Source organism: Ambystoma mexicanum, chromosome 5p (genome assembly GCF_040938575.1).
Source record: "Ambystoma mexicanum isolate Mex_15411 chromosome 5p, UKY_AmexF1_1, whole genome shotgun sequence".
Classification (NCBI taxonomy): domain Eukaryota; kingdom Metazoa; phylum Chordata; class Amphibia; order Caudata; family Ambystomatidae; genus Ambystoma; species Ambystoma mexicanum.
The window spans coordinates 411711536-411732734 of NC_090930.1; the positions used below are offsets into that span (position 1 = coordinate 411711536).

Sequence of the window (21199 nt, forward strand, 5' to 3'; positions counted from 1 at the left end):
TTCCATGGTCTTGGAGGGGGAGTGCTGCAGAAAAGGAAGGGTGAGAATGAAGGGGCCAGAAGGGTGAGGTGTTGGGAAGAGGTAGGACGTACGAGGAGAGAGGGTGCAGCAGACATGAACTTGCGAGACACCAGAGCACCAGAGGAAAGGGTCGTCCCCTTAAACTAGCCCTGCTTGCAGTGTGAGGACCTATGCAGCAGCGTGAGCAGTTCACTGCCTTGGAGGGTCAATAAATGAAGCTTTGATTATGAGAAAAACATTAACCGCCTGATTCATGGAATTATCTGCGCCGAAAACGCAGATTTGTGCGCCTTTCTGCCCAAAAATCCCTGTTTGAAGTATGGGGATTTTCGGGTAGAAAGGCGCGCAAATCTGCGTTTTTCGGCGCAGATAATTCCATGAATCAGTCAATAAGTATTTCTAAAGTCCAAAGTGACGTCTCAACGGTTATCATGGGAGTGGTTATATTCTTTGTCTTTGCGTTCCTCAATAGTAGCCGCCTAATTCAACCCCATTAAAATATTTACTTTCAAGTCGAGGAATAGAATAGTCATGTGTAAAAGACTATACTAGTTTCAGAAAGAAGACCCAGTGGTGTCCGTAGCTTGTGTTCTCTGCAGTCCCTCACAAACTCCTTCAAATCTAAATGTTTAGAGACCTGATTATTTTTACGCAAGCAGGGTCATTTTTGAAAGCCCAGTTACTTTGAAATAGGATCGCAAAAGTGTTCTTGTGGTTGCTAGGAGGTACCGCAGTTTCAGTGCACATTGCGGGTAGAGTACACATAATAACAGTGGCCTTTATGCAGTCTGCACATTTTGCATGCTTTTAGATTTTGTCCTACGCTTAAATACTAGGGCCAGGAAAGTCACTATAACAATATGTTGGGGCCTAAAAGCGCTCGTTTGGGGGTTTTTCTTGGCTATTTTCAAATGTCTTGTGACAAGATGTTTAGCAATTATATAACCAGAATCAGCTGAATAATAATGAGCAAGGAACCTTACATTTCTAATTATAAATAGCAAAATGTAGTCGCCAGACTTATTTCAATGAATGCCATAAATTCAGATCATTTTACATATAGAAGAGCCTGTCGCATGACTAGAAAATGTAATCATACACAAGTTAGTCCATCATTTCCCTGTGCTCAGTCCATGCACTCTAATGCTCTGTCTAAAAGAAGGCTCATGGCACCCCACCCTTCCTGCTTCTGAACCTGTGGGTCCATGGTTCTGGGCACAGTGATGGGGTCTTCAGCATGGTGGGCAGACCTGTAAGAGGATTAATGTTCCCCCATTCTAATCTTATAGCAATAAAAAGACATGACATACCCTTTTCTCACTACAACCCTATTTAAAATAGATTGTTATGGACGCCACACATTCACTCAAACGCCATGGCATTTTAGATTAAACTCAAGCTGTCAGACTAACTAGCTGTGCCCTAGCCTCTCTTATCCACAGAAAAGCAATCTCACTCTGCCAGCAGGGTGGGAAAAGGCCAATTGTTTTGCCCATTCACCTGTTTACAACAGGTGGTCTTCAGGCCCACTCGGGGGAAATGACATGACAGCACCAGGTGGAGCGGGATTATCTATTTATCCTCGCTCACAATGGGATGGGGCTTATTTACCCCATTTCCAGTGATGAAAGGTCCCCTGGGAAGCCCTCCCCCCCACACACACACATGCACCCTGCAGATCTCAGTGACAACCACAGAGTACACACAAAATGATCAACAATCAGAAGTAGACCATCAGATGACTGTGCTAAAACTGGGTGACGTTCGCTTGCTCAACGCCGGCACCATAATACCATGTAGGCATTCTCAGGTAGTGGGGTGAGTTTGCAGGTGGTACATGACCATGTAGAATGCCCACCACTGACTGGTGTTGTTGGGTGTAGGTTCTCATCTGCAATGCCGCTCTTTCCTAATATGTTTCACTAACACCTTGCAGTAGGGAACAGACTATTCCAGTTGCTTGTACTCATTTTATCCAGCTCAGAAGGATGAGTATCCTTGGTGGGATTTAACATGTAACCTGTAGGTCATAAAAATGCCTCTGACACAAGAACGCAGGCAAGCTAGCTATTTTATGGTGCGTTCATTGCTACTTCTCATGGGATGTCGTTAAGGTTGTACTAGAGTACACCATGGTATGGCAAGTAACTTGTTGTTATCAAACCATACCGTCACTCCTTGGAGTATCTTCACCCCGACATTGCACAAGTTGAGTCTATAAGGCAGCCTGTTTGTGTACCTCATTTTAAAATAAAGAGGTAGACATACACCCTGCAAGTCCCTTAAATTCCGCCCCAACTCTCTTCTAGCGGCAAAGAGAATATTGATTTGGGAATTCTGAGCCCCAGAAGATCCACCTGCAGCTAAAACTGGCATCAGCAGCAGTGTACTGCAGGGCTGGAGGAGGGGGCGGGGGGGACACAGAGGGGTTCAGACAGAGTAAGACTGTCCCTCAGCGGTTAAACCTAAAATCATTTTAATTCAGAGGGTGGAGGCACCTCTCACCTGCTTATTATCACTGAAAAGAAACACATAAACAAATCACATAATGAAAACATTCACCTTGAGAAGTCCATGCCCCTGTGCCCAACGCAATCACAGAAAACCTCTGCATTTTTCAAAAAGACCCACACTCCCTGTATTGCTTGTGTTGTCTTTTTGCTATTTTAAATGACATGGGGCAAAGACTCCCACCTGTAAATGGAAATGAAATAAAAAATAGCAGACATGGTACAAAAGGCTCGAAAAACATAGAGTCCATTACAATGAAGTCCAATGGAAACAGGAAACACACTGGCACTGATTGACTTGTACCCTATGGGGTCAGTGATGTACCTAATACACATGATGGGAGCGAGAAACGATTTAGTAGTCTTACTGGTCCCTTATGGAGGTAGAGGCTGCATTACTGCTTGATCAGCACTATCGTGGCTTGTGCGTTCATTCCCCATGTGTGGCCCGTGGAAGCCTGGCTAGATGCACAAATGGTGCATTTGGATTAAGGACAGACATAAAAAGATTAAGAGGATAGGCACTTGTAAAGGATTGGGGAGTATGGCTCAGCTCCACATTGACTCTCAGGGTGCTGCTATGCTACGGGCAAGACCTTCTCCAGCAGGTTCAGCTGCATTCACAGTTACAGGAGATGGCCTGGTGTCCACTCCAGTATCCAGCTCCAACAAAGGGATCCGAGAAAGGAGCTTCAGTAAAAGTACAAGTCCGCTCTTCTGTCCTGTTGATGGTATAAATCCTTCCGTCTTTCCTGGGAATGAATGTCTGGAACAACACAAGAAAGGTGCAACAATTGTCAGACTACAATACATAGAACATTTGTTTGTAAAACATTATGAGTCGAGGCAGAAAATATTGCATACTGTGCATTAAATTCTACACTAACAACACAAGCCTTGCTCGTGGGTGGATGGAGTCTTATGGGTTATTTAATATATTCACAACACAGAGACAAGTATTATCCCACCTCTCTGCTTTTCCCTTCCTAAAGAGTATGTTGTCCTTCCCCTTAGCAGTCAGTGGGTGGAGCTGAGATCCACACTTCTAGGCCCGATCTAGTGATGATCCATGGCACGTTGCTTCTGGTGAGATAGCCTTTGAGGGTTATTCCATTGCTGATGCTTTTGCCCCAGTCAAATCACTTCAACTTGAATGATGACAATCTTAAAAGAGGACTATGATTGGAGAAGGAGTGAATTTGCACAAATTGACTATTTCTGCAAACAAGAGTCCTCTAATGGTGTTTTATGGGGGGAGGGGGCGGGGCCGGGATAGGCACATTCATGTTATATTTGCTGGTTCTTGGAGATGTGTTTTCAATTTCTTGCTGCTATAAGAAATAAAGTAAGGAGAAGGGTGTATACTAGGAAGCCTCTTTGCCATTCCTTTAAATCCTAATGGTTAATGTAGATGTATAAAGTGCACAGTCAACAATAATGGTCTCTTGATGCTGAGCTGACCAGTTACAGGAAGCATTACATTAATATATTACTGTCGAAATTAAATGTTTTTGGCATGCAAGGCAAGACCCCTTGAAATGTATTCTAGATGGAAGGTGCTTGAATGGCGATCTGTCTTTCCCCCCTTGACTCTAGTAGTGGAATGGCATTTCCACTAAAAAAAAGTTGTTAGAGCAGAGGGCCCAGACCATCAAAGAGATTCCCCAAACAGGTTTGCAGAGCCGTCAAACACATGCTCAAATGCTACAGCATCAGTAGTCCCAGATAGGCTTAAGTCGTACATCTCTTTAGGAGTCAAATAGGCTACCAACCAGGTGCACAGGGAGTCATATTAAAGTATCATCATTAGGGTTATATGCAGTGGAAGTATTTATTTTAATAGGGCTTGTTGACCAACAGTTGATGCAACCATTCAATGAGTAATAGCAGTTAATCCTTACAACATTTTGTCATAGGTTTCTGAGAAATCCACAGATTTATTTAACTATTGAGGGCCTGCCAGAGTTTTCAGATAGTTTGGCCAAAGCTCATGAGGAGTCTGGTGGCAGCATTCCGTAAAACCTGGAGGCACTGAAGTGACTGCTGTGAGGTTCCTAAAAGGGCATTGCAGACAGAAATGTACATCGGCTCCAATTATTGCTCTTGCCATAGTGACACAGGAGATTTTAATAAAAAAAGCCTCACTTTTCTGAGCCGTATGTGGTAGTGGCCTGTGGTACTACAAATTGTCTTTTTCTGTGTTTCCATAGAGAAATGAGACTCCAGAGGTACACCGCAGGCCTCTGCCTCATTTTGAGTGTGTGCCGGAAATCCAAATATGGAAATTCAGGACAGAACTCATTGTGTCGAGATGTAATATGCCTGGAGAAGATAAGTTACAACAACTCAGTGTTTCACTGATTGAGATGAGGCCAACTAGCCTCCATCCACAAATTCCCATAAATTAAAAGATTGTGTTTTCTCATAGACCCTCTTCAGATGAGATAACACAATAGTAGACCTCTTCTATGGGGTATGCATAGCTGATGCTTCTGGTCTGAACATGTCAGGCATAAACAAGGGCCAAACACCTGCACATATTTTATCTGCTCCATGTTTCCTACCACTGGGGGCATTTGCCTAATTCGAGAGTGTAACACAGACAGGTAATCCAATTATGTGAAGGTGTCCTCTTAACTAATCCTGACTGGCTACGGAAACTAAGAACTTCAATATGTAGAACTAAAGAAGCAAAAAGAAGAAAATACAAATATAAGAAATTAGCAGATATAATAAAAGGCAGGATGCATCTCCATTGTGTTTAGTGAACTCTGGTTTAAGCTCTTGAAACATCAAATTGCACCACGGACACACAATTCTAATACGCCTCTACAAATGTGAGATTCCCCCATAGAAGCTGTCCAATTTGCTGCAGGTTGGCTGGCATCCGGTACTCAATGGCTTGACTGCATCACCTTTGTGGTAATCCTGCCAGACTGGAACTCACAGTGTGGCCCACTGTAGCTTTAGAAGTGAGAAGAATATGAGGGGGAAGAGAGGGGGGAATAAATTGTTTAACGGTTATACTCAAGAACCTACTTAAGAAGATAACAAAAACTGTTTGTAAGAGGAATGCTCAGAATATTGCACTTGTTTTCTTATGCAAGTATGTAAATAAAGCCCTTGAGATGAAAACACAAAATAAAGTTTGTAAAAAAAAAAAAGAAGTGAGAATATGACATTCAAAGCCATCAACCTCAATTGTACAAGAAGCAATCTTCAACTAAACAAAGAAGTATGATGAATGGGAATCTAGAATATTAAGAAATACTCAATAATGCATTTCTCTGTATCTGGGCTCTTCTCCTTAATTTTAGCGTGATTTCGTCGATTACAAATCGACTTGCTTCTGTGTCTGCCCAGAAGTGAGATTAGGTTCTGAGTATTTGTAGTATTTGTAGTTTCTTTACAAAGCGCCTGAGGAATACATTATTCTATGAGACCCAATGAGTGAAAATAAATAGGTTTTAATTATGTACAGGAAACACACGGGTATTCAGTTTGTTCCTGATTTGATTCTTGGTGTGTCCGTCCTTGTATCCTCAACGGAAAAACACACAGGTGTTGACATTTTTCAATCTTAATCTGTAACTTTGTTTCTTCCTTTTAGTATGTCCTTGTCCCCCCCTTTAATATATACTTTTGTCCTCAAGATTTTATATTTATTTAATTCTTGATGTGACTTTTTGTCCTTCTCTTAATATATCATTATGCCTCTTCTCTTAATATGTGCTTGTGTCCTCGTGACTTTTTGTCCTCCTCTTTATGTCCTTATTTCCCTCCTCTTAATATGTCCTTGTGTCCTCAACACGTGTTTCACACCCCAAATGTGGTTCATCAGGAGGAAATATCCCATTGGATATGTTATCTGATGGTAACCAGAATTATTGGTAAGTCAGCTTTGCAAAAGGTTCTTTGTGCACATTTTCTGTTACGAATTGCAATAGTTTTTCATCTGAAAGAATGGAAAATGAAATGTTGTCATGATAGTTAGTTCTCATTGGGATTTATTTGCAACAAGGTTTCCTTATTGGAAATAGACGTGAACTCTGGTGATTAATTAATAGTCAGAAAATGCCCTTTCCCTAACCTGTCTAAGTAGTTAAATAGAGTGATAAATTGAAATGTTCACAATACGTTGCTAATTCCACATACTTTTATAGATTTCTAGAGAGAAAAATATGAAATATTGTGTGCAGGTATGATCACTTGTCTAGATTGAGAAGTACAGATATGGTAATTCTTGGTGTGACAGATGCTAAAAAAAATTGGTGCCTCTGTTTTATTCACCCAACTGTGTTACCTTCATCATTTAAGGCGCTAGCTTACCTGAGAATGAGTTTTCTCTAGTTATTTCCTGAAGCAGTAGGATACGATGGTCCACGCTTCTTTGGCCGTGCGCAGTGTTTCAAAATGGTGCCCGCTATTTATAAACAGACATGTGATGCCATTGCGTTTGCAATTGATGCGATGACATCATCACACCTGTTTTTGCTTACTTTATAGAAATTGGATTTACCACCACTGGGATTTGTGCGTATGACACCACCATGCTCAAAATACAGCGTGCCGGTCTCACCACATTCCCTGTTTTCTCTAACTGGGTAGAAATGAAAGAAATATATTGAATGAAAAAATATGAATGATTTTTGTAAAACTACAGTTGAAAATTGGTGTTGAAAATAGATTTCGATTTGTGTGCCATGTTATTCATAAACCTGATAAATGTTATAAAAAGATGCTAGTGGGTATGATATAACCAATGGTGTGTAAGAGGCCATAGTTACATATTTTTTGTGATAGATGGACATGATATCCTACATAAAGGACCAACATTCGTTGTCTTGATTTAGGCTGCTATGGCAACTGTCCATTAGTGTAATCCATCTTGATTCTGCTTGAATTTGGTTTCCTCCTCGTAGAGTTTTTTTTTTCTTCAATGGCAGGCCCAAAGATTTCAGATCCTCAATTTTCTGATCCTGGTGTTCTGAATTGTGATGAATGGCTAGTGGATATCTTGTGTCCTTATTTTTGATTGCTCAGAAATGTTGCATGATTCATACTTTAAGTTTCCTGATCGTGCACCCAATGTACCATTTTCGAAAGTGAAATTTTATTCCATACACTGCACATTATATGTTGCAGTTGATGTGCTCATTTGTGTGGAGCCATTTGGTAGTTGAATATATTCTGTCCTTTCCAATATTTGTGGGCATAATTTGCAACTTCCACATTTGTGGTTTTCAACGATGCTGGCAATGTCCCATATTGAGTGTATGGTTTCTGAAGGTTTTGATTTGTTTGGTTTCATGTAACTTGGACTGATTAATGTCTTCATGGTTGCCACTCTTCGATATGTGAGTGCTGTTTTTTGTCTAAATATCAAATATCTTGACAGAGTGGCATTGAGAAGAAGAATATTCCAATGTTTGTTCAATATTTTTCTTATTTTGATATGGTCAGAGCTGTATGTTGTTACTAGTCTGATTTTTCTTTCTTGTATTGGTTTGCTTGAGATATTGGCTTTGTCTACTAGCTGTTCCGCCCTATCTTTCTTCAAAGCCCTGGATTTTGCTGTTTTTAGTGTTTTTAGTGTTGTCATCTTACACCCTCTTTCTTTGAATTTCTGTTCACTCTTATCAATATGTTTATTGAATTTTGTCTCCTCACTACAATACCCTTTGATATGAAGAAATTCTCCATAGGGAATGTTTTGTATTGTGTGAGCTGGATGGTTGCTGGAGTCATGAAGAATGATGTTGCCAGCTGTTGGCTTGATGAAAAGTGTTGTATGTATTTCGTGGTCCCGAACATAGAAGTCTAGATCTAGAAAATTGATTCTCTTGGTGCTTTCATGCATGGTCAGTTTGATGTTATAATCATTGAGATTCAAATATTTGATGCATTCCATCTTCATTTCAGATCATCAGTATGTCGTTATATATCGACCCCAAAACACAATGTTTTCTGTTTCTGTGAATGCCGTGTGAACCCATGCATACGCCAGCTCAAAATAGCCCATGAACAGATTTGCATAAGAAGGTGCAAATTTAGCTCCCATGGCGGTACCTTGTACTTGACGGTACATTTGGTTATCAAAAAAGAAAATGTTTTTCATGAGTGTGAACCTAAGCATTTCAATGATCATTTTATTTTGTTCAAAGAAAGAGACAGATCTTGAGAAAGTATTCTATTGCTGTGATGCCTTTTTCATGTTTGATACAGGTGTATAATGAAGTCACGTCCATGGTTACCAATATGTATGTTTCTTGCAACATGATTGATTTAATTTGTTGAATTACGTGTTTGGTGTCCTTGATATAAGAAGCTATGCTCTGAACCGAGGTATTCAAATATTTGTATATATATATTCAGATATTTTCTCTGTAATTGATCCAATCCCGTTGATGATGCGTTTCAAAGGGGGGAATCTGAGAAACGTTTTATGAATTTTAGGCAAAAAATATTGTTGCCATGGTTGGAAAAGATTCACTGCGGTAGTCATATTCTTCATCACTTAGCAGGCCAAGCCGATGGCACTTTTTGCTCAGTTCTTGCCATGTTTCTTTAATGTTTGTCAAGGACGTACCTGATAAAGGCACCACGTGTAAGTTGTGGCTGCTAACCTTTAATTTGGAACAGCACTGGACCAGGCAGTCCCATTCATTCAATTGAGTGAAGAACCCTATAAACTGCCTTCAGTGCCCTACTAGTGGGGCCTCTACCCAGTTCTCATTTACTGGTGTTTTGCTAACATACACTGAAAAGTAGGTTTTCATACAGCTACCTCACTGCCCCTTCATACACAGCTTAATGAAAAACGTACTGCATTTCTGATTAAGCACAGATTCCCGTTATTGCCTAGATTATGCTTAGCAAAACAGCAAGAATTAACTAAAAAAATAAAATGGCCTCTGTCCAGATTGCATCTTCTAGTTCGCCCAAAGAGCAAGCTATGCCAAAGAAAGCAGAGTCTGGTTTTGGCTAGCCAAAAAGAGAATAGCAACACAGGAGGCTTCTCCCCACCACACAGGTCTCCACAAAAGCAGAGGAGAGCAGGCGAATGGTCATTTTACAAGGATACCACACGGCTGTTCGCATGGAGGTAGAAACACATAGGGCCTGATTCAGGGAAGTGTTTTATAATGGTGCAATCCCATAGGAAAACATTCCATGAATCAGGCCCATAGAGTGTTGCCCCAGTTATGGCAGCAAACACGAGGGAGATTACAGTTGCCGCCATGGATGCATTGCCAAAAGAGTCAAATAAGCTTAATATTGACGGGCACTAACATGACCCCACCAAACCACTGCATATAAAATGTGGAATACCCGGGAAGGTGGATCAAGGAGGGTGGGCGACGTTCAAGAGGGGGGATTTGGGATGACAAGAGAATCTCTCCATACACTTCATGTGCCCTAGTCAGAACTACTACACCACCCACAGGCCTCGGAGTGTTCTCTTTCTGTTCGAGCCATTCTCTCTTCTGAATGCCCTGTACCTGACCTAAGAGCCGCCTGTCTGCATCAACCCCATTAAATCTGTCATCAAGTAATAGCTCCTTCATTCTATTCCCATCCATTTCTTAGAGCAGGACTCTTCAGGGAAAACCACTCACGTTTGTGTTCTTATGTGTTTTAGACTCCCCATTCACCACCTTTACCACATGCTAGTTGCATTAATTTAATTTTGATCCACTGTGTTCTGTTGGAAATATACACACACACAAACAAGTGTACTTCCATCGATGGTTACTAGGTGGCATTGTGGCAAGTAGGACTTCGCTCAAATAGAATATTGCATTTTCCCATTTCAGATGGAAGGCTTTTCTAAAGCCTCTTTAAATCACCCATACTTTAGCTGCTGTTTGTTTAACTTGCCCCAGCGCTCCAGACACAAGGCTGTCTGACTATACTACACTTATGATCCCTGGTAAGGGTGAAACTAGGTATGTAGTTGTCTGCATTTTTGAGAAATGTCTGTCTTGAATTTATTTTGCAATGTATAAGCACTACCCTGTAAAACAAAGGCAATTTCCTAGAAGAAATGGCTTGCATTTGAGAGAATTTGCATATCCACAATGTGTTGTGGATGTATTTCTGAAATGGAGGTGTATTTCCAGCGATGGTTACTAGGAGGAATGTGTGACTTGGCTCAAATGGAATATTGCACTTTCACATTTCAGGTGAAGGTTTTTTTTCAAGCCTTTTAAAACCCGACATAATTTAGCTGTTGTTTGTTAAACATGCCCCAACACTCCAACCACAAAACTGTCTGCATATACTACACTGATGATCCCTAATAAAGGTGAAACCAGGTATGTATGTGTCTGCAGTCTTGAAAAATGGCTGTAAGAAATGTTCTGGATCAAACGGCTTGCACTTGAGCAAATTCGCATGTCCACAATGCCTTGCTGATGTGGCGCTGACCTCACTGGAGGTGTCCTTCCAGTGATGGTTACTAGGTGGCGTTGTGGCATGTGTGACTTACCTCAAATGGAAGCCGTTTATATATATACATGTAGATTGTGAGTAAGAAAAAGTACTTAGGGGTTCCAATGTGATGTTTGCCAACATTTTGAAATACATACAACTTCAAACACTTTGTTACTGTGTGGAAATGCCATAACCTTTCTCTTCAGGTTCAGTAAATATGATTAACAAATGGATTCTAAAAAGATATTCTGGTGGGAGGTAGAGGTCTTGGTTTTCAGTGATCGCCACGTAAAATCTAACTGGATGAAGAGCTTGATCCAAACGTATGTTGGTATAGGCAATTCTGGGACACGCCTATTTGCACCAGCAGGACCGATAATTGTATTGCAAACGTAAAACCCATATTGTGTAAACAGAAGAAGAGTAACCTGTTTTAAGAAATGTGGGGAGGATTTGGGGATTTAATGTAAGAAATTGTTGTTTTGTATGTCTGTCACTGGCCTCTAAATTGTATTCTGTTGCAACTGGCGGGGTGGCTGGCTTTTTTAATCCGTTGGTATAATTTGCTTTGATTAGTTTATGTGAATACAAAAAAAAAACGGTTGCAAACTTGGTCGTTTTTATCATATGTGTTAATCTCTATTCTGTCCTCCACAACATAGTGCTTAGTTGGTAAAAGTGACATGCTTTTTAAAATATATTTTTCTCTGCCAACTACTGTGATCCTAGTTAGAGGAAATTTGTAACTAATGTTTACCCTTCTTAGAAGAGGGACTAAAGGTCCTAGGTTTTCATGATTTCTGCCACAAAGACGGACTCAATCCTGACGCTTGCTGGAATCATGTATTTCCCGCCATGGACCCTTCATAGTATGTGTACTTTGGTGATTCCCAAGGTGCCTTTTCCTCTTTTGGGCCGTGTTGATGGCATTGCATAAATTACTGGAAATAGAGATCCCACAATCGCTTCGTGGGAAGGAAACATCCACAATATGGCTCAATATTTTTTGAGATATATAATTTTGGATGAACTCCCTTTCGACTGATAGGTTAGAAAATATGAACTCATTGTGAACCTAGCTTGAATCCAGGCTTATTTTGGCGCACAAAGCCTGTGCCATGTGTAAGAGAGAAACATTATATATATATTAATACATTATTATCAAACAGATGAATGAAATGTGCATAAACATTGCCTTACCTCCCTGAGGACTGATGCTCTGGATCATGTTTTGGGATCCTGCTGGTCCGCCCGCACATGGGGAGCTTTGCTCATGCTTCATTACAGGCTCTAGCATTGAGGGCGGGCACCTCTCGTGCTGAAGGAGGCTGAGAAGAGACCCATATTTTCCATCAGGAGATGGTCCCTGGGCCATGTGCAGCTCGGCTGGCATGGAATGAGGATGATACCCCTGACCAGCAGGGCTGGTGGCACCCATGGGCGGGTAATGCCACAGGTCTGGGGACTGAGAATGATGGCTTTGCAAAACTGATGCTGGGTAGTGGTCAGCAGGCGAGTTGAGGCCAGGAGACATGTTCATAGCAGGAGCTGCTTGTTGGTGCTTTGTCCATTGTGGTGAATAATTTATATGACCTTGAGAAATATGGTTAGCTGGAGAAAAAGAGAAATATATTATAAACTTGCACGTTTACATTCACATTTTTTGCACCAGGATTAGCAGACGGATTCGGAGGTAAATTACACATCTAGCTAGCCAAGTGTTATGTATACTGTAGATAGGATACAGCTCCCCAGCGCCAAGAAGCAGCAGATCCTCTGATATGCGCTTTTCATCTGATCGTATTTGCTCTTTGTTCGCTCTCTCTAAATCCAGTCTTAGTTATTGAAATAGCCAAATACGCTGCAAAGAGGGTATCCCAGAACAATAATGTTGAAAGAAGAAGCAGAATATTAGCTCCAACCCCTGGCTCTGGAACACGGTCCTTCATTGTTTTTCAATGAGTAGAACTTCACTCTTCATTTTAACCTGATTTTCAATCTAATCACAAACAAAATGTGCGTTATGATTATTATATTACTTTAGTAAGTCAACGTGGTTTTGTTGCCCTTCCCCCACTCCACCTGCGCATATTCATCTAGAGCACTTGTATTCGGCCAGCTTCCTTTTTAAAGACAGCCTATGCTGAACAGGTTCAGGCATTCTTCATACTTTGCTTTTTTGACCTTATTTGAATGTTGTTATATATGCTGTGTTATGTTTAAAGTTGTTATACTGCGCCTGCCACCATTTTACTTGTTTTACAGTGTAGGGCTTGTCTGGAGAGCAGCCAATTGTGTCTCTTCTATGGACAACCAGACCGTGGTTTACCGGGGAAGGGAGATGGAAGAGTAGGAAGAGAACACTATGGGCCTCATTGCAAGTTTGCCGGTCCGGACCTGGCGGGCGTACCGGCACCCGCGAGCAGAGCATGTGGGATGCACCGGCACCATTTTTAATGGTGCCGGTGCATCCGGCCTCCCCATTCCAATTGAACCCTGTGGGGCTCAAATGGGAATGGGGAGTAAATGTTTCCGGCCCCTGGCAATGGGGAAATACAGTGTCCGCCAGGGTTGTAATGGCCCTGTATTTCCCCATTGCCAGGGGCCGGAAAAATTCGCAAGTTTGGCGGCAGCCTACCGGTTTTACTGGCAAGGCTACCGCCAAACTTGTAATGAGGCCCATAGTAACAATTGAGTCTTTTTATTTTTTTTTTAGATTTGCCTTAAAAGAGCTTTGTTTATAATGTGACGACAAAATTTAACATGGGCCCTCAATAAGAGTTGGCCGGTACATGGCAAAAGTTTAATAACGTTTACCAGCACTTTTACCAGACTGGCCAACTACAACTTTTCTGGTATGAGTGACGGATTACCTACTGGTAATTGTGGCAAAATCTCCCCGTAGAGTCCTATGGGACTCCATGGAAATGCGGACTTACCATGAATACCGGCACTTGTAATCTGCCGGTATAACCGGTAGACAAGTGCTGCTAACGGTATAACCGATTGCCGGTATTCCAGCAGTATTACCGCTGAGATACCGGCAAACCCGTAATGAGTCCCATAGTATTAAACTCTGTCTTGCCGATATACTCTGCAGTGGAATTATGACCCCAAGCTCTCATTTTCACGTACCCATCAGGTGAACACCATCACCCCAAGATCCTTCCCAGACTAGAATTCAATCACATGATATGTTTTTTATGTACTAGGTTATCACATGAGTTTGCATTTTGCAAGGGCAATTTTTTGCCATTTTCACACATACAGCTTTTGTGTTTGACTATATGTGTAGTCTTACGCAGTCTTCTCTAATATTCTATGTGTACTCCAAATTGGGCCAATGTATTACTATCAGTTATACTATTAAGCGTAGCATGTGATATGTAGCACTGCATGCTGGACTTCTCAAAGTTTTAAGTGCGGTTATAATAATTGCTGGAATTTCAATTAAATGGTTCACAATTTCTTAATCCCAGAACAATTAAGGGCTGAGTTGGCACTGCCGTTTTCAAGCCTGTTTCTGTAGGTTGCATACAAATCTCTGAAGCAAGTGCTTAACCCAGTGAGCTATTTTACCAGCTACATGGAAAAGGCAAAACATGAATACATTGGGATCATTTGTAAGTATGCTGCTATGGATGATCCACAAAAAAAACATAGGAACTTTACCCGAGTCTGGAGTGGGCCATTTTCCATTTCAACATCGGAATGTTGGGGGTGCCGTCAAATATGATCGAGTGTCCAGGGGCTTACCATAGTACATTACCTCCTGCCTATGGCCAATTCTTGAATAAAACCACAAGCTCAATGTCAATCTAGGTTAGCACTTGTGTAGTTAAAGTATTAGTTTATGTGGAAAAACGGCAGATACTTTATTGGGCAAGTAAGCCATATTCAGTAGTGTGAGGTCTTCTCTAAGAAATTAAGCATATGAGCATAGTTTAGTTTAGTTTAGTTTGTTTATTTATAAAGCGCGTCCGAACCCTCAGGTAGCTGGGCGCATAATCATGTGCACAGCAGAGTTACATATCGTTACACAAACACCTTAATACACCAGTCAGAGCTTCCATTAGTCCAGGCTCTGAGTAGTTACATACAAGAATAAAGTATACAGAGAACAGGGTACAAGATAGTTACAGTGGAGAGTGAGGACTGGGTTACAGGGTGGTCCTGAATCGGATAAAGCCAGGGTGAACATTACTACATGGTGGCGAACGGCGGCTGGCCGAACGTGTAATTGAGAGATTGGATGTTTAGGCTAGTAAGCATGATTTCACCATGGCTCTGAATGGCCAGAATGCGGCTTCCGATCTAATTGCAAGAGGGAGGGTATTCCAGCATTGTGCTGCGAGCACTGGGAAGCTTGAACCTCCTGCTGTTTTTAGGTTATAGTTGGGGATCTTTAGTTGGTGCAGGTAAGGGGTTCTGGTGGGTCTAGTGGAGCAATGTCTAGCGAATTTGTCTGAGAGGTAGCGAGGGGCGGTGCTTGACAGGCACTTTTGGGTGATGACCAGGGTTCTTAGCTTGATTCTGTCGCGGATCGGGACTTTCTTTACTTGTCCCAAGCCTTTGCTGGCTCATGCTTGATAGGCTACCCCGCATCTAGGTGGTTGAGCACCAGTAACCTACTATCCTGTCTAATATTCTACACCTGTCTCCAGTCCCCTGGCGGGCCGCATGCATCCAACACCATGTATGAATGTAGGGGATTTATAAAGCGCAAACCTAGGTGGGAAGCAACAGAGCACAACATCTCAAAAAACCTCTACGACTGACTTTGGTAACATTCCAAAACAATCCATGGGAACCATAGTTTGGTTACTGGAGTCGACTGATTAAATTATGCACAAACTTTCTAGATATGCTTTGTTTTCTTGCTAGATTTTTCCTTTGACATTGTTTCTGAGTCCCCAAATGAAAAGGTCTCAGAGGTAGACACTGAAGTGCAGTGCTCAATATTCTGGATCCTTCACTGGTTGCCACTCTCACAAAAGGTAGAATTTCAGATGACAGCAATCGCCTGAAAGGGCCTTGCAAACAATGGTCCTGCATGTGCTAGTGTGTTGCCTTTCTTACAGAGTACATTGCTATACAGAGATAAAACATATATAAAGTCGTAGCTGGTCATTTCATGACCATCTCTTCTGGACCAAACTCTGCAACCCCGGGGTATGATCATCATTCAGTGAGTATTCTCCACTCATTTCTCCCTCACACTCTCGCCTCTATTTGAATCTCAGGCCGGCAGCATCACCGTGTTGCTTATATTTTGTGCCGCACTTTGCAAAATAAAGCAATCATTATTTATGTATGTGGTGTTTTCTATCGCACTGGCAGGGGTGAACTGGGAACCAAAAGAGACCTTGGAAACAATGTTCAACGTGGCCCCATATTGCACATTTTCAACAAGCCCAACCCTTTTGTTATGAGAACATTTGGAAATAAAATAGGTCACCAAACAAAAGAGGGCCAGAGTGCAAAGGCCTACCAGGAAATCTCCAGATTCCCTGTAGGCCAGCCCACCCTGCGCACCAATTGCAACCAAAGGATGCTTCAGAGTGCCAAGACACAAACAAGGGTAGAGAGAGTAGAGCAGGGGAAGGGAGAAGAAAAGGGTGCTTTGCGAGAAGACACAGTTGGTGCAGTTAGCAGTTACGTTAGAAGGGTGAGATTCCCATACCTGTTCTGAAAGTTACTTTAAGCACATGTGAAAACATATAGTTCTACAGTGGAAAATAATGCATGGTACATTACAACAGACAAGATACAACTGGCCTACAGGAGGTTTTGTGGGCCATAAACTGTGTGGTTAGGGCACTGTTATTCACTCTGTAAGAATTAGCCAAAAACTGGATGCGCCCTTGGTTGATCTGTTTGGAGGCTCTTTGGAAGAGGTACGCTTGGAGGCCTTTCAGACCTTCAAGTGGTCGGGTTCCAGTTCTAAGACAAGTGGGAGGATTCCCCACCCTTTAGGACTCTTGAAGGCTAGACTTGTGTTGTCCATACTGGCTTATATAACAAGGACAATGTGAGACTAGCTAATAACAAGGACCACTCAGAGGTAAAGGACTCTGAATCTTGCTTTACTTCTCTTAGTGTTATACTTCATCATCTAACTAATACCACTAATTGATTAACGTGCAAACCCCCGTATTGATACTATCATTTGTGTTGCTGTGATTAGACCACAATCGGCTTCCTGTTTTGGAGTAACCTGTCAACATTTTGACAGTAGAGAGCACATTCTGTTGCAGGTTGTCCCAGACGATAGAAAGGATAAATGTTGCCACGAACTACTGACTGCTTTGGATTGTTATGATGTATCTATAAACATATCATCATTATCTACTTAACCAGTTTATTATTGTGCACGAAAACTCAGTGGGTACTAGAGCACTTTTCAGAAGAGGACGGTTTTAAATTGCAGTAAGTCTGTTGCATGTGGCATGGTACACAACTCCAAATATATTAAAACATAAATGCATTCTGGGTAAAGGTGAGAAGAGTTGGATGACTTCTCCAATTTAGTTGGAGTTTGATTGATCTAGATGGCAGAGAGTTTGTGTGGTGGGCCCTGGGTCTTCTGCAGGCTGAGCATGAGAAAGTTGCCTTCAATTCAGGATTATATTTTTGATAGACAGGCTTTTAGATGAAGAATTGCGCGAACAAGAGGCACATACAAGGAAAGCAACATACGATTGTTTTTCAAAGATGCTGTTGTTCCTTTTTTAAATGTATGTCAAACTCTGCTAACAATTATAGGGTCTGAAGGGATAAAAAAAAGTACACAATGAAATGCATAGGGACGGTTATAGAATGTTGTGGTACACCAGAGGACATTTTGACGGATTTGGAGGTTGCGTTTCTCATTCAGCCAGCTAAGTGATTTTTCCCAGTAGCCAGTCTTGTCTCTAAGGCTCCATGCAAGTCTTCAGGTTTAGGACTCATTTGGCTTCATTGATCATCAAAAGTTGGAAAAAGGGCATGCAGGTGAGAAGACAAGCCCCACCATCACACTCAATCCCGTGGGTATACTCTATCACCCTAACAGTAGAGGTTTAAATGTTAAAGCCTGGGCAGACGCCTGATTAACAATAGCAAATAGGGGCTAGGCGTCTTTTCATCAGTGGCCTCTATTGCTGTTTTTAACAGGGGAGACAGACGATACCCACCAATTTCACCTTTCTTGCTTCTGCTACCATGTGTTCTATCTGTTTTATGTATGCATGTATGAAGGGATATGGATGTATAGAGTAACCGCCTGTCTAGCAAGCAGCAGATCACAGTACAACAGCGAAGATACATGTTGTATGTTGGGATGCTCCGAAGGGTGCTCAGTGGTTTCTGCTCTTTCGTGGGTTTACCCTGATGCCGATGGGCAGGTTATTCTCTATTATGAGCATGTAGCAGGAGGGGACCACTTTTCTTTTTTTTCACAGCAATTCCTGCTTTAGAGTCTGGTGACGTCTGATTACAGATGGTGTAATGGCCTCCTTGCATCTTAACTTTTTGGACTAGGTAGAGTGGTATCCTGGATGCGCGCTTGGTGTGGGGAGCCAGTGTAGCTCGCTCAGGATCGGGTGATAAGGTCAAGTTTCTCTCTTCCAGCTGGGGGGCATGCAGATGCATGGTTGCCAGATTTTAGAGGGGCCAGGGTGGTCATTGTCATGTCTCTTCAAGGCATTTTTTGCATTAAAGTCGGTGAAAAGAATGAAACATGGTGCAGTACGAAAAGGTTTATGTGTAGCTGCTTGTTTTTTCGGTTCTTGTGTAATTGGACACGACAGTTCATGAGTGCATTGTCAATGAGAACAGAACAGGCCTTATTTCGAAATACACTCTTAATGGAGTAAATCGGCTCGGCAGGAAATGCAGACGAAAAGATGCATGTATCATTTAAAAAAATAGACCCAGGACAAAAGTTTGAACAGTGATATATAATGACTGTTTTTAATGTCTCCGGAACTGCCCATGGGGAAAGGAGCAGGGTTGGTAAGCAGGGGGGGCATAGGAGGTCAGGGCCTTGCAGCAGGGAAGGGGGTGCGAGATGTAATCGCCGCGAAAATTAGCAGAGAAAGAGGGGAGGAGAAAGGAAGACCTTGCAGGGACCGACCTTTTGCAGGTGGCCTTCTGCAACATCGCTCTCATCAGTGCCATTTAGACCTAGGTCTAATTAACTATATAGATAAACAATGCGGGCTTGAGCACTTTTTTGGGAAGAATGGTTTAAGGCAGGTAGCTGTTGTAGAGTGTGGTGATGTGCATGCCAGTTTGCCATGATTGGAGGCAGCATAGGGACATACACATGGTCACACGAGACGAGCGCATGAATTAAACGAGGAACATTTTTGGATTACTAGGATGGCAAAAAGGGGGGGGGTTAAGTGGGCTTTAAGGGGACAGCAGGGATGAACGAGTTAGATTTAGAGAACAAGCCAGCAAAATGAGATGGCAGAAATAATAAGAAAAAAGGACAGCGTGAGAGGGTTTACACAAAGAATACTACTCATTTGTCAAAGATGTTTCACAAAAATACATTCGCACATAGCAACATATAACCCAGTAGCCTAAACACACCATTACTTACTTCAGGCTTGTCAAATATTTGTACCGCCAAAGGTGGTAATGGTGGGAAAATGCATTTGCATGCTTGAATCTAGAAGGGGCTAGGCAAAGTAATTAAAGAAAGCATTCTATAAATGTTTCTGATCTGCTCACCATTCTTCAAGATCACTCCTTCATTTTTGTTTTTTATGCTAAGATCCTGTGGATTTTTCACATTGCGTAAAGCTCTAGAAAAGTGTTCGTCTACCACAGTGTTAATGTCGCCTTGAAAGTACGTGAACACCACACATCGAGAACTCCATTCCGCTTTGATGGGTTGATCTTTGCCTTTGCTTACACCTGAAAGGTTTCTCCTATGCTCTTCCATTGTGTCGGTGCCTCCAAAATTCCTGCCAACAGAAAAATATGATATTATTAGCTATTAATGAATTGTACGAAAAAAGGCTCTTTACAAACATAAACTTAGTTGTCACTCGAGGTCTGTTCAAAAGCCCACATTTATACGGCTTACACGATCGCGCTTTTGCCTTAGCCTGCTACTTATCGTTCACACAACAATTGTACCCTGGATCGCAACACCACACATACATAGACAAAGACACACAGACACACACACACAAACATGTTTGGCTTCCTCCACTCCCCCATAGTGAACCTATGATGGATGGTGGATATGAGCTACAAACCAGGGTGCACTTCCCTGCAGGAAAAAAACTTCCTCTAGTCTCCTATAAAAGTTGAGCAACATAAGATCCTTGACTTTCTTTCACATAACTAAGGTATGCATCAATGTCGCTGACTTAAAATGAAGTGTAAGAAGTACAGGGTAACTAAATGGAAGAATGTGACTGCACTGAAGAAAAATAACCTTTGCCTGGCCCTGTCGATCCTTGATCTCTAAAGCAGGGTGGTGAACATTTTGGCTCGCCAGATATCTTGAACTACAACTTCCATTGGCCGTAGCCAGCAAAGTCAATTTTTAGTGATCATTTGAGTTGTAGTCTAGAACATATGCAGACCATGGGCCTCATTACGAGGTTGGAGGTAGCCATGGTGCTATTAGAACCATGGCTACCCCATACCGCATACCGGGTCCGGGTTCTCGGAATGGGTACTTACCGGGTCATTCCGACCTTGGAGGACCCGTTAAATCCTGATTCTGAAAACTATTCCCCATTCCCATTCGAGCCCCCATAGGGCTCAATGGGAATGGGGAAGGAGCTAATAACGGGCCCACTATTTGCTCCCTAGTCCTTTAGCGGCTCCCGCTAAGGGCGCCTGGTAAAACCCCTTACCACTGACATCGTAATGAGGCCCCATGTCTAGAGGAACAAATGCAAATCTGAAAATTAGAGGCAAGGATTCAAATTCACTTACTCATGGTTGTTATCGACATACACAAAATAATTATATGTTTCTGGAATAGACGTAGCGTTTTGCTCATGAGTAGCCGGATCCATGTTTCCATCGGGATTGTGACATCAATCATGTCCACAGCCACACACAGATGAAAAAAGATCATCGTGATTCCACATTGTCAATCAGACAAACTTTTCACTGGATGAAAGTTCATGGGTTATGAGAAGACAGATTCGCATTTTGGAGATGGGATTGTAGTTGGGAAAAGTCGGCAATATTGCACTCTTTACAATAAGAGTGTGGGG

At 42.0% G+C, this 21199-nt stretch overlaps 1 protein-coding gene across 1 annotated transcript in view; it reads right to left on the reverse strand.

The window, feature by feature from the left end:
* Positions 1 to 2480: 2480 nt before the first annotated feature.
* VGLL1 (vestigial like family member 1) overlaps positions 2481 to 21199 on the reverse strand; it is a 54639-nt gene continuing 35920 nt past the window's right edge. Inside the window, exons 2-4 of the mRNA XM_069612800.1 lie at positions 19689 to 19924; positions 12168 to 12578; positions 2481 to 3297 (exon numbers count right to left, since the gene is read on the reverse strand). Coding sequence (XP_069468901.1) covers positions 3224 to 3297; positions 12168 to 12578; positions 19689 to 19902 — 699 coding nt within the window. The 5' untranslated portion in view covers positions 19903 to 19924 and the 3' untranslated portion in view covers positions 2481 to 3223. The remainder of the gene's footprint in view (positions 3298 to 12167; positions 12579 to 19688; positions 19925 to 21199) is intronic.